This window comes from Elephas maximus, chromosome 3 (assembly GCF_024166365.1).
Source record: "Elephas maximus indicus isolate mEleMax1 chromosome 3, mEleMax1 primary haplotype, whole genome shotgun sequence".
Classification (NCBI taxonomy): Eukaryota; Metazoa; Chordata; class Mammalia; order Proboscidea; family Elephantidae; genus Elephas; species Elephas maximus.
The window spans coordinates 89,929,584-89,944,030 of NC_064821.1; the positions used below are offsets into that span (position 1 = coordinate 89,929,584).

Below are 14,447 nucleotides of genomic sequence, written 5' to 3' on the forward strand. Positions count from 1 at the left end.
CGTCCCACAGGGTTCCAAGGCTGCATTTAAGGAAGCAGACGGCCACATCTCGGGGCGGCTGGTGGTTTCAAACCACTGACATTTCAGTTAGCAGCCAAGCACTTAACCACTGCACCACCAGGGCTCCTTAAAGGAAACAGAAGCCAATCTGAAAGAGTTCCCAATGGCCAAAACGAAAACAATTTGAGCAACAAATTGGTACGGAATTATAAATCATAGGATAAAATACATATCCAGGAGTCCATATTGATATAAATTTAAAGATGAATGAATTAAAAAAATAATCAGAGAGAAGGAAGAATCCCAATTTATAAATGTGAAAGGAATAAGGAAAATATAAAATTACCATTAGGCAAATACCTATTAATATAAGTGCTGCAGGCAAGATCCATAGCCTTAGGAGCTTTAGGAGATGATATTTATAGAGTGTCCAAGCATCTCTCTCAAGGAATTTATTAGCTACTAAGGGAAAATCCGTCTCGCGTCTGTCAGTTTGTGTACTCTGGGGGCTTGCGTGTTGCTCTGATGCTGGCAGTTGTGCCACCGGTATTTGAAATACCTCAGGGTCACCCGTGGTGGACAAGTTTCAGCTGAGCTTCCAGACTAAGACAGGCTAGAAAATTACTTATACTGAACAGAATTTTAAATAATCCAAACATGTGCAAAGCACTTTGTTTTTTAGGAAGGTCCATGACAGTGAGTTCGCTTTATTCTGTCTCTAGCTAAATGATAACACTACTTAGGTACTATGGTGTAAGTAATTTCTTTTTTGCCTTGTCACTTATAAATACAATGTGCCAGGCACTATTTTAAGTACTTTACATATATGAACTCATTAAATCCTCACAACAATCCTATGAGGGAGGTACTTTTATCATCCCCATTTTATAGATGAGAAAACCGAGTCACCAAGAGGTTATGAGACCTGCCTGTGGTCACACTGCTATGACTCAAATTCAGACAGTCTAGAACTCTAGTCCATGCTTTTAATCACTCTGCTATATTGCATCTTCAAGGATTTAAAAATATCTGTCTTGGTGTCTAACTTAGCAAGCAAAAATAAAAACTGAAAAATACAGAACCAATATGTTAAAGGTCTCCAATCTCAAAAAATTAAAGATTAAAAAAGAAAAACAACTTTAAAAGATGATTCTACAATTGCAAGTATTAGGAGATATGTCCAAAGCATGGCTTCTAAAGAAAAATAAGGATCATTTAAAAATTCTCTATAAATACCACTTACCACTACTGTCCACTGGGAAAAAGCAATCAATAACCAATTAAACCGCAAGGCAAATAAATTCATCCGTCACAGACTGCTTTAACATCAGAAAGACTGATACAGGCTGCAAAACATCCAGGAACTGGGAACCCATGGAGCAAGGTGCCATCCATGAATACTTAACAAAGGGAACCACATCACCAATCAGATCAGATGTTTGGGAAGGAACAAGAGATACACCAGAAGTACCATGGGTGATGCTGCAGTATTATTTAATTCGAGTCAATACATTACGCTGAACGAAGGTTAGATGTGCATCTAGCCATGTACTGGAATCAACAGAGTTGATTAATTGCTCTGAAAAAGCAATTAACTACATTCTATCAATTAACTCAAACATGCTTTCTGAGGTTAAAAATTACTACAGATCTGAGATCTTTAAAGTTCTGACTGAAAAACTACTTAAGGGTAGAAAATTTATAATTCAAGAAAGTAATCCGCAGTTTACAGAATTAAGGAGGATAAATAAGTATAAACATGGATCATCCCTCTTTGTCCTCATTTTCCATAATTATTTCAAATAAAATATGGACCTTGGTGTTTGCCCCAAACTGCCCCGCATACCAGTGAACATTTATGAAGTATTTAACATGGGAAACCAGACACCAAAGTCAAGTTCTAAAAATGCAGAAATATCATCCCTATCCTCTAAGAAACTCAATCTAGTGCAAGAGACATGTACACAAAAGATCTTTTCAGTACACTGTAGTATACGCTATGGGTACTTAGTTGAATTACAGGATTAATGTCACACTATATCGAAACAAGAGGATGTTTCTTAGAGGGGCATGTTTATTGCTCTAATCTGTACTGTAATCAGAGTAATTTTAAATGTAAAATATTATTACAGGGCTTATAACACAAATAGTAATCCACTGCCTACCCAATGCCACCCTACCACCAAGCTCACTTATTTTAACTGTTTCATGTATTACCTGTGGTGTTTTATACCTACATTATTCCTCTACCTTCAAAATTTATTCTACATCTGAACCCTTCCACCACTTCACCACAAGTCCAAGACACTTTCATCTCACTTACTTGTTAATCTACTAACCAGTTTCCCTACTTCCACTCTCAGCTTCCTTCAGTTCCTTCTTAAAAAACACTGTTGTTGTGTTGTTGTTGGGTGCATGTGAGAGAGTAGGCTGTTATCTTTATGGGAGGAGATCACCAGTCTTTCTCCCAGGGAGCCACTGGGTAGGTTCAAACTGCCAACCTTCCAGTTAGCATTCAAGCGCTTAATCATTGTGCCACAGGGTTCCTTAGAAAAAATTAGAATACTCTTTAAACAGTGAAAATCAGATCATAACAGCCCATTGTCTAAAATCCTCTACTGGCTTTAATGAACATCAAACAAAAAAAAAACCAAACCTGTTGCTGTCAAGTTGATTCTGACCCATGGCAACACCATAGGACAGAGTAGAACTGCCCCACAGGTTTCTAAGGCTGTAGTCTTTATGGAAGCAGACTGCCACATCTTTCTCCTGGGGAGTGGCTGGTGGTTTTGAACTACTGGCCTTTCAGTTAGCAGCTGAGTGCTTAACCACTGCCACTACAGCTCCTCTTAATGAACACAGTATAAAGTAAAAACTCTTTTCCATGTCCTACAAAGCCCTATATAATTTGTCTCCTGCTTATATCTCTGACCTCCTTTCCCTATGCTCTCCTGCTCAGTTCATTATGTCCAAGCTACACTGGCTTTTTCGCTTGTTCCTGGAACTGTTAAGCTCACACATACCTTGTGGCCTTTACACTTGCCATTACCACCACCTTGAACACTCCTGCCCCAGATCTTCTCATAGCTGACTCTTTCTCCATCACACAGGTCACTGCTAAAATATCACCACCTTAAAGCAGGCTTCCTTCACCATCCTACTTAATATACACATGTATCTGCTTCCTGTGGTACCATCCCAGTTACACTGTACTCGATTATTATGGTCTATTTTCTTAGAGCAGTTATCATTATAAGAAAAAAATATATATATACATAGCTTATATGGTTACTGTTTGTCTCTTCAACCCATGTAAGTTAGCAGCTTTGTCTAACTTACTACATGATCTCTAGCACCCAGTTCTATAGCAACACATACCAGAAGCTCAAAGAATATTTGTTTCTAAATATGCTGATGATCTGAATTATTTGGGAATCTTATTTTTTTTTTTTAAGGGGAAATTTTTTAATGAAAATTTTCAAACACAAGAGTAAATAGTTTAATAAATCACCATATATCCAATCAGTTCCAACACTGCCAACCGACAGCCAATCTTGTTTCAACTATAAAAAAAAAACAAAAACAAACAAAAAAAACTAGTCGCTAGTTATGTCATCTCATCTCTCATTTGAAGCAAATCCCAGATAACTATCATTTCATATATAAATATTCAAGTAGTATCTCTCAAAAATAAAGATCTTTTATATATAATTGCAGTATGAGGTATCTTTAAAAATTTCAAAATTCGGGGTCCCAGACCTCTCTGGGACTTAATGTGTCAGAATCTCCAGGGTGAGGCACATATTTCTGAAGTATGCTCAGATGTTTCTGATTCAGCCAGACTATTACACATCCAATGACTGACATTTAGGGCTGATTCTAAAAGGCTCAGAACTCTCAGTTACAGAGAAATCACATCGGGCAAAGATGCCAATGAAAATACCATTTAAAAGACATAGTTTCTGAGTTAAAAGACCAGAAGGGTTTTTAGAATTTAAAAAGAAAAAAGGACTAGGTGAAATATTGAATCAGAGTCCTTACTTGGATACAGAAAGTCGCTGATTAAATTCTCCTTCCACAGCAATGTTGCTCTCTTCAAAACTGGGAATATCAACTGCTTTTAATGAAGACGCACTACCTGGAAGACTTGTGACTTCATTACTAATATCAACAGAAAAATTCATGTCCTCACTGGAAATTTTGGTATCACTTTGCTTCAGCTGAGATTCGGGCTCTTGATCATCACCTGCTGCATTCCAGAACAAGCTTGCACCTGCCGGTTAAATGATTTAACAGATTCTGAAATAAACATTCCACTATTAAAAATAATTCTCTGACAAACCTTTAAGTTAAGACTAGCTACATTGTTTTAATGCAGTTACCTAGAACTGTTTACTGATTTTATTTCCTCAGAAGTGCCACCAAGAGGTAGGTGAAGGGTGGAAAGATAGAAAGCTGAGGGAGTGAAGGGAAAGTGGTCTTTCTGGGCTTTTGCCCAACCACCCCAGCCTCTTCAAGAGGAGGGGCTTTCAAATGACCTGTTTTACATATTAAAGTTCTGAATACAATTTGGGGTGGGAGACAGGGTGTTGAAAACTGCTGTTCTGGATACTAGAAGAAAATATATAAGGACAAATCCCCTGGCTCTCTGATTTGATCCCTAAATATAATATTTATGGGACTATTAAGATGCATCAGACTTGTGTAATATCAGCAAGTATTTAAAGTACCTGGTGCTTTTGGTAATAATAAAGAGTTAAGAACACTGAATATCTGAACTCTCTGACATTATATCATTTATCAAATGTTTTCCAAACTTTATGGACCACTCTCATAACATCTGGAGAGCTATGTATATATATTATTATTTGCTTACTATTTTTCTTTACATCAGTTCACTTAATTTTTACTTAGCCTTATCCTCAAAGCAATAATACCTGTAAAAGCATAGACTCGATGCGTTAGCGCTAGTAATATTTTTCCAGTACAAAGAATAATGTATCTATAAAATATTCATCTGTGTACTGCCCCAAATCACCTTTCTACCATGAGTGATATGAATGCCACAATTCAGGAAAACATTGTTTTGTATATAGTGGTTTAAGGAAATGGTTAAAACCAAAAAGTGAAGCCAAGTATTTGACGGTCCACTTAGGTGATTTTATGAAAATAAACAATAAATGAATAAAGCATTTTTTAAATGTGCATGCATTAAACATTTTTTAAAACTTAAGCAAAAACAGGGACAATTTTGAAAGCCCTTCCTAAATACTGCTACACTTCCTGGACACATATCAATACACACCTCTAGAAAATTAAGTACCTTGTAGAATAAATGTGCTTCTAAAAGCAACTTAGTTCAAAAGACTATTAATAATCCATTTTTCTGCATATGTATAACTCTGAATATGAATCTTTGAAGTCTAAAAATGTTTGAAAACTTGTTTCCAATAATTTTCCAAAAATCCGTTCAAACACATGAATGACTTCATTCAATTATTATTTATTCGGCACCTATTACGTATTATTATTATTTTTTTTTTATTACGTATGTATCAGGCATTATGCTAGCACTGAGATACACTGGTGAATAAGTCAGTGTCCCAGATCTCCAAAAGCTTAGTCTAGTGGCAGTCACAGATAATAAACAATCACAATATAGTAAAAACAGAATTTTACAAGGACATAAGGAGGAAACTGACCCTCCTGGGTATATTTACTTAGCTTACAATACCTCATCTCCCTTACTAGCATCCCTCCATGACCCACCCACCCAGACCACACAACTTTTTCTGGGGAATCGCCACCCCCTGCAATCCAGCAGCTATGTCCCTATTATGTGATTCTAAACTACGCTCCACCAAAAAAAAAAAACACCCAAACCTGTTGCCGTCGATTCTGACTCATACTGACCCTATAGGACAGAGTAGAACTGCCCCACAGGGTTTCCAAGGAGCGCCTAGTAGATTCGAACTGCTGACCTTTTGGTTAGCAGCCATAGCTCTCAACTACCACACCACCAGGGTTGATTCTAGGCCCCCCTTTATCACTGAACCAGGAATTAAAGCCTAATTCAAACTAGGCTATTCAGGTTCTCTGGAATTTGAAACTGAGGCTGAGGGACAGTAAGCTAGTTTGTACATATGGCTAGAGCTGTGATATATAAACTTTAGTGTTCTGGGTCATGGGAAGCAGCGAAAGCAGGACTGCCGACAGCATTGAGTAAGAGTCATGCAGAATAGCAGGAGAGTCCTTGTGCTGTTCCAGTTTCCAGTTCTAGTCTTTTCTGATGTCCAGCTCCATGTTTGGCCTTGACTTTGGTGAAATATCCCCATATACTTCTAGTAAATTCCTCTTCCTTAAGTTAGTTCAGCCTAAGAATCTTAATCGTATTGAGTAGTACCTGAATTTGATGTACAAACGTACACGTGGCTGTTGCTACCCTCACTCCTTATTCCCCTCTACCCAGACGATTTAGATAATGTATGAGTTCAGAAAAAGAATATAGAAATCTGCCTTTCTTTTCTATTCTTCCTCTTAAATTTTTATTCTTCAGCCCCAAATCTTCACGTTATCTCCATTAAGTCTATGTCTTCAATTCCACTCCACTCCTATACTTCTGACATTTGAGTTATCTCCATTCACATTTCCAAAAGGAACTCTCAGTCTCAACAAGAATTCAGACTGAACTTATCTTCTCTCTTTTGCTTCTCTAACTTGCCTCCTTCTGTTTAACGCTACTACTACATCACCTGTCATTCAGGTTCAAAATCCTGGAGTAACTTTTTACCATCTTTAATAAACTTCACTGTACATAATTTTGCATTGCCAAAAATCAAGAAACCAATATTGGTACATTACTACCAACTAAACTCCAGACTTTATTCAGATTTCACCAGTTTTTCTACTTATGTCCTTTTTCTGCTCCAGGATCTAATCCAGGATACCACATGGCACATGGCATTTAGCTGGAGTTAACTTTTAAATCCTCCCTCCTTCTCAACTAGCAAATCCAATTAGTTATTAAATCTTACCGACATCTTACATGACTCTTCCTCTTCATTCTTGTTATTCCCAACCTATTTTCTAGGCATGGGAGCCCTGGTGGTGCAGGTTAAGCACCTGGCTGCTAACCAAAAGGTTGGTGGTTCAAACCCACCAACTGCTCCATGGGAGAAAGATGTGGCAGTCCGCTTCCATAAAGATTTATGCACTTGGAAACTCTATAAGGTAGTTCTACTCTGTCCTATAAAGGATCACTATAATTCAGAATTGACTCTGTGGCAATGGGTTTGTTTTTGATTTTGGTATGTTCTAGGTAACTTGCTCAATGCTAGGGATATAAAGGTGTTCTTGAAGATCTCATAGTCTGGTGGTAATCAAACATATAAACAAACGCATGTCATTTACATCATTAATTGAATGCTTAAAAAAGGGCCTTTAATGTTGTTTATCAGATGAAGTAGATATTCCTTTGTGAAAAACGTAATAAAGGCTCCCATAACGAAGTAAGTAGGAGTTTATGTTATAATGCCAGACTGTCTGAATTCCAATCCAGAATCCGAGACTTACTAGCTGTGTAACCTTGAGCAAACAACTTGACCTGTCTCAGTTTCCTCATTTATAAAAGTATAGTATAGCAATTGAACCTACCTCTAAAGATTGCTCCACGGATTAAATAAATTGGTCATACACTAAGTACTTAGAATAGTGCCAGGCACATGGTGAATGCTCAGTAAATGTTAGCTGTCTTTACTATCATCATTTTCCCTTTTGTATGCTTCATGTTCCCAGTCAAACTGGACAACTCACAGAGCCTTGTGTTTCCCCACTGAGCTCATACCCTTTTCGCTACCCAATCTGTTTCCCCATTCTTCAACTCCACCTACTGAAATCCTACATAACTTCGAGGACCTGATACACATAAAACCTTCCCTGATCCGTCAAACTACAGATGAGCTCATTTATTAGAGTTGGGTACAGCCTGGGGATAGTATAAAAACAACCAATGTATCACGTTATGTGGTTTCCTGTCTTTAGGTATAGTATTATTTCATAAAGAACAAAATTACACAAAGACTTAAACAAGTTACACTCTAATCACCTTGGTTTTGGGTCTGTTTTTGTACTGTACACCAATTTCAATGTAAAATTTTAAAGTAGATATGAAAAAACATTCTAAAAACAATTCCTTATAAATTAAAAAAGAAATGAAATTACCTGTGCTCACAGCAATGCTTACACTTTTTCTCATATGCAAGCCAGGAGAAGACTGTGCTTCCTCCACGGAAACCAACTCCATTTGCCTTGCGCTGTTTTCAGCAGTGGTTGTCTTAGGGGAACAGGGCTGCAGAGACTGTGCTTCCAATAAACGCTGAATCTGTATTAAAAACATATTTTAAGCTGACAGTAAAGTAATCAACAAAACTGGCAGCAGAGTTTAATTATTAATTGTTTCCCAATTATAAATAACTGACTTTTAACTATATAGTCTCACATTCCAATGCAGCACATCTTATCATCAGTCATTAAGAAGCACTTTGTGCTAAGTATAAATTTAAAAGTAAAAACAAAAAAAAACCACCCAGTGCCATTGATGGTTTTTTTAAATTTAAAAATAAAAACAAAGGTATTTTAAATTGCCACTCACATAGAAAACCTGAACAGTTAACACTTTAAAATCAACATCTTATTCCTATTTCAGTTACAAATCAAAAGCATGACTGGAGATACACTCCGACTCCATGTACTAACTATGGAACATTTCACACAGCACTCATAACGGTTGATCAGAACTGCCCGTGTTCAGCCGTGCTGAAACCGGCAATAATATGCATGCCAAAAGCTAACTTACTGAATGCTTCCTGTTCGTGAGACACTACGCTAAGAACTTTTATATGTGATTTCCGTAACTCTGGGAAGAAGGTACTATTATTAAACGCATTTTACAGATAAGAAAACTTGATTAACTGCCTAGGTCATGTAACAAATAAGCAGCAAAACTGAGGTTCAAACACAGAAAGCTTCTCCCCCTCTTTTAAATTGAGATATAATTCACATACAGTAAGTCACCCTGTTAAAATCTACAATTCAGTGGTTTTTTAGCATATTCACAAAGCTGTGTAACCATCACCACTAATTCCAGAATATTTTCATCACTCCCCCATAAACACCCATACCCATTAGCAATTTCCCATTCTCCTTCCTCCTGACCCCAGGCACCCACTAATCTACTTTCTGTCTCTATTCTGGACACTTCATATAAACAGAACCATTTATATGTACCCTTGTCCTGGCTTCTTTCACTTAGCACCATGGGTCCACCTGTGTTACAGCATTATCAATACCTCATTCCTTTCTATGGCTGTGATATTCCATTTTTATTCGTCAGTTGATAGACAGCTGGGTTCTTTCTACTTTTTCACTATGTTGAATAATGCTGCTACGAGCATTCCTATACATGTTTTTGTGTGGCTATGTTTTCAATTCATTGGGGTATATACCTAGGTGTGAAAAAACATCCCTTTTTAAACACTGTAATTTTCTATCTCCCTGTAAATGATACTGTGTTCAGTTCATCTCATTTAGTAGATTAACTTTATTAAAATATGGGAACATAAGTATTACCAACAAATTACTTACATCAGTATATAACCTGCATTAATACAAAATAGCTGTGTATTTATGGTGGTTAGGAGCACAGATTTTGGGGTCAGGCAGACATAGTGTAAATCTTACTCTGCTATCTAAAAGTAAGATTGTTTTAAGGATTAAAAGAGATAAATACAATACTTGCAGTTTATTAAGTGGTTACTACATAAGCCAGGCCCTACACTAAGCACTTCAGTAACTCTCTTACTCTTCAGCTATACATATAATGAAGTCCCTGGGTGGCACAAATGGTTTGTGCTAACTGAAAGATTGGCGGTTCGAATCCACCCAGCAGCACTTCGGAAGAAAGGCCTGGCGATCTATGTCCATCAAATTATAGCCACTGAAACCCTGTGATGTGCAGTTCTATTTGGACACACACGGGGTCACCATGAGTTGGAATCTACTTGATGGCAATGGGTTTGGTTTTTCTGGATACATATAATAACTATCATCACTCCTATTTTACAGATGAGAAAACTGAGGTTTAAAGAAATCACACAGAAAAGCACTCAGTAAAAGGCTTAGCATACACATAAAGTGCCTAATACTAGTCACTATGTTAAAAAAAGTATGTTCATCTACTACCTTTATTTCTAGTTTTTAACACCACAGTCCTATGATGCATTTTCATATCTGACACACTTAATATCCTCTTCTCATTACAGTTCTTTTTCAGAATTTTCTAAGCTCTTCTGGCAAAAAGGCTTCAGTGTTATTCTTTCATGTTCCACTCCTAAAGTTCTGTCTTCTCCATTAAAAAAGGGGAAGGGACTAAACTGGAATGTTAAAAATATACTATAAAGCTATCATGATTAAATTGAATGGTGCTGGAATAGGCAGGTAGATCAATGGAGCAGAATATAGCCCAGAAATAGATGCAAACACATGATACCTTCATTATACAATTAAAAATAAATTTATAAGTTATTAACAAAAAATACATTTTTACACAAATAACACATGCTTTATACGTTTTTGCAAACCCCTCTAGCCCCCCTGGATGCTATTTTCATAGTGCGCTATACCAATATTTTTTTTGCATGTTGCTGACTTCAATTTCATTTTTTTTTTCCTATCCAATGGATTTAATGTTACCAGGATAAAACTGATCTCATGGAAGCTTCATTTAATATAGCTATTTTCCTAAACCAACTGCAATCAATGGTGAACTGAACGGGGTCATGATGGAAATAGGATACCATGTTGAAACCAAAGAGTATGAATGTACAAACAGCTATAAATTAGTTAAGTAAGAAATATCCTAGGCCTGTAACTGTAATAACAAGAATGTTGTTTATATTACTTTCATAAATCTTAAACTGAAACACAATTTTTGATAATCAACACCTTTGAAATCAATAAATATGTCACCAGAAGAAACTGTTTTCATCTTAAAATCGGCCATTTTAGTTTATCAACATCATTACCACTCAACTCCCAGAACCCTTCAAAGTCCGATCCCTTGTGACTAACATCATTGGAATATCTCAGAGCTGTCTGTAGATGCTCTTCAGTGACCTCTGAACTGAGGTCATCATCATCACTGCCTTCAGCATCATCTTTGTCATCAGTATTCCGCTGGTACACAATCCCAGCCTTTCTCAAGCAGATGCAGACGGCTTCTGGGGTTATTTTCTGAATCTATTGTGGATGGTTTCTCGGGTTACTAACCCTCGAAGCAGAAGCCACCCTCTTGCAGACTTCTGTTAACGCCGCTGGCTTCAGTAGCCCTGATGGTGTGAACTCACGAATCCCAGAATGCATCTATCCACCCATACGACTCTCTTCTCACGAAGTCTTTAACTGATGGCTGACTGTTATACTTAGCTGCTGCAGTTTGCAGGCAAGTACACCCGCTATGACTGCTATATGGGCACCACTTAATATAATTTTGAACTTTTTTTCTTTGTGAGCAGCCACGGTGTCGAAAATTAATAAAGACTTCTCCGAAAAGAACTCCCCCTGCCTGGCCCTATAACATTTATCTGCCCATACTTTCTTAACATCACAGTCCATCCATCCCTTATTACAATGAACAACCACACTGGTTGGCAGTTTTTTGCAGGGCATGGTAACTCTCAAAAATCACAATTTGCTTTAATTTCACCCCCCTCGCACTGCAACCAAGGACTACAGTGAAGGAAGCCCTCTAGTGCCCAGTGGTTGTAATGGCTACAGTTTTCATACCTGAAGCAGCTACAGTCCTGGTGGTTAGAATGTCAAAAGACATGGGAAGCTTGTCCATGTTAATTAAGTCCATTGGAAAGATACCGAGTTCAGAGATTTCTTTGGTGACAAAAACTTCCCAGAAGTTGACTATCTTTTGCTCCCAAACATCCAGAATTTGCTGGTCTACAGTGGTTCTCATTCTCACGGAAAGACCATTCCTTTTCATGAATTTAGAAATTCAGGTGAAACTTGCCTTGAAACCTGAGATTCCTTTTTCATTTACCTGAAGCTTTGCTTTGATCTGAATTGGGACAGTAAAGAGAGTTTGATTTTCTTCCCTTGAAAAAATAATCTACTCTTTGAAGTCCTTCTCTAACTCAGGTTATTTCGCTTTGTGACCATGATGTACTTGTTTCCATGGATTCGTTTTGTCCAGCTCCTTTTTCTCCCTTCTCCACTCGCAAACGGATGACTCTCCAACCTCAAACTCTCTCATTGCCACTCTGTTGCTTGTTTCTTCCACCCTTGCAATGACTTCCAGTCTGAAGTCAGTGGTATAGGACTTTTAATTCCTGCCATGATCTTAAAAGGTTCTAAGATTTAGATTTATAAACTGAAAAATGTACATAATATAATCAATAATTGGCTGGTTCTAGTAACAAGATCACAAAATTCAAATGTGAGGTGTACAAGAAGCAAGGGTCTTTTTATATGCTTTTAAGCATATGATTTTTTTTTTTTTTAAGGTGACTTATGATCACTGGTCGAAGACATTGGTGCTAATAAGACATAATAAGACTCTGAAATAGGTGAACCCTATGCGGCAGTTCTACTCTGTCCTATACGGTCCCTAGGAGTCAAAACCAACTCGAAGGCACTTAACAACAACATAGCTTAATGGTTTCACTTAAGAGGATTTGATAAGGTTTTTGCATTCAACTGCTTAGCCAAGAACCAGAATGTATCAGTTTTGCTTTGTTTATTCCTCCAATTAAAAGTCAGAGTAGGAAGGCAACTGTGATAATTATGTCAATGCAGGCTGAATCGAGATTCCTACTGATACGTACTTGATGCCATTTATGCCAAAGCAGGCTGCGCTTTGTTTACGCTTCCAACTGATAGCATATGATTTATGAGCAGGTAAATGACACACAGACATTTCAAATAGAAAATACAAATGGCTGATAAATAATAAACTGATCGATTTTACTCATAATAATATAATGCAAGTTAAAACAAGATACCAGTTTCCATTTTTTACATGTTGCTGTACAAAAAAAAATTAGTATAGCACTTAGGAAAATACCTTGTGGGAAGAGGGCACAGTTGGCAAGCAAACATAGAAGGCGCACATTACTTGCATAAAAATATTGTAGGACTGACGATAATTTAAGGTTGATACGCCCGTTGTTACAAGCCCTGGCAGGGCACTGGTTAAGCGCTTGGCTGCTAACCCAAAGGTTGGTGGTTCATACCCACCAGCTGCTCCTTGGGAGAAAAGACCTGGCAATCTGCTCCCACAGGTTATAGTCTAAGAAATTCTGTGAGTCAGAATCAACTCAATGGCATAAAACAACAACATGCCCAATGTCAGAAAAGATGTACAAGAATGGTTTTGTAGTATTAAATTTGAATAACCTTTCTGGTGGCCATTTTCACTCATTCAAGTAACAAAATATGTATTAAGCAACTATTACATGTCAAGTACTATTCTAGGTGCTAAGAATACAGTAAAGAATGTAAGCTCCCTCCCTACAACTTACTTTCTATTGCAGGTAGACAACAAACAAACACACATGTAATTAAGGCTTAAATGATGAGGGCTAGCTATTAGGAGTACAGGAAGAAGTTTCAGGCAAAGTGAACTGCAAGCATAAAATCGTAAAGTGGAAACACCTGGCATATTTGAAGAAGAAAAAGCACACCACTGTATAGCTGCAGTGAACATGGAAGACAGTAGTTAAGAGATGATTTGGGACAGGGAGGCAGATGCCAGATCACAAAGGGCTTTGAGGACTAAAGTAAGCAATCTTGTTTTATTCTAATTGCAATAGAAAGCCACTGCAGGGTTTTAAGCAGAAATGCTACTATCTGTCTTGAGCTTTATAAAGACAGTTGTGCTTCTAACTGTAGGAAACATGAGGGGACAGTACTGGAAGCAGCGTGAGTGGGTAAGAGAAGACGATGAATTGAAATAGGGTGGTAGAAGAAGAGATGGTGAAGAATGGCTGGGTTCAGGATTCATCCAGAAAGTACGGCCTGGGTTTTTGGCCAGAGTGACTATATAAGATGTGATGCCACTAATGGAAATAATAATAATGAAAACAATACTTACTGAGCACTACCTATATACCAGGAGCCCTGGTGGTACAGTGGTTAAGCGTTCAGCTGCTAATCAAAAGGTCAGCAGTTCAAATCCACCAGCTGCTCCTGGGAAACTCTACGGGGCAGTTCTAATGTCCTATAGGGTCTTTTATCTCACAGAGTGGCTGGTGGCTTAACCACTGTATTACGAGGGCTCTTTGTAGATGTCAATAAGTGTCTTTATCTCTATATATCCCCATTTTGTAAATTAAATTCAGAAAATTAAAATCAGAGAGGTAAGGTATTTTACCCAAGATCAC

The 14,447-nt window shown here is 37.6% G+C and overlaps 1 protein-coding gene across 3 annotated transcripts in view; it reads right to left on the reverse strand.

The window, feature by feature from the left end:
* Window positions 1-14,447, reverse strand: part of STIL (STIL centriolar assembly protein) — a 72,571-nt gene that overhangs the window by 12,206 nt on the left and 45,918 nt on the right. For all 3 annotated transcript variants that reach the window (XM_049879226.1, XM_049879225.1, XM_049879224.1), the window contains exons 13-14: window positions 8,221-8,380; window positions 4,042-4,273 (exon numbers count right to left, since the gene is read on the reverse strand). In XM_049879226.1, the coding sequence (XP_049735183.1) occupies window positions 4,042-4,273; window positions 8,221-8,380 (392 nt within the window). The remainder of the gene's footprint in view (window positions 1-4,041; window positions 4,274-8,220; window positions 8,381-14,447) is intronic.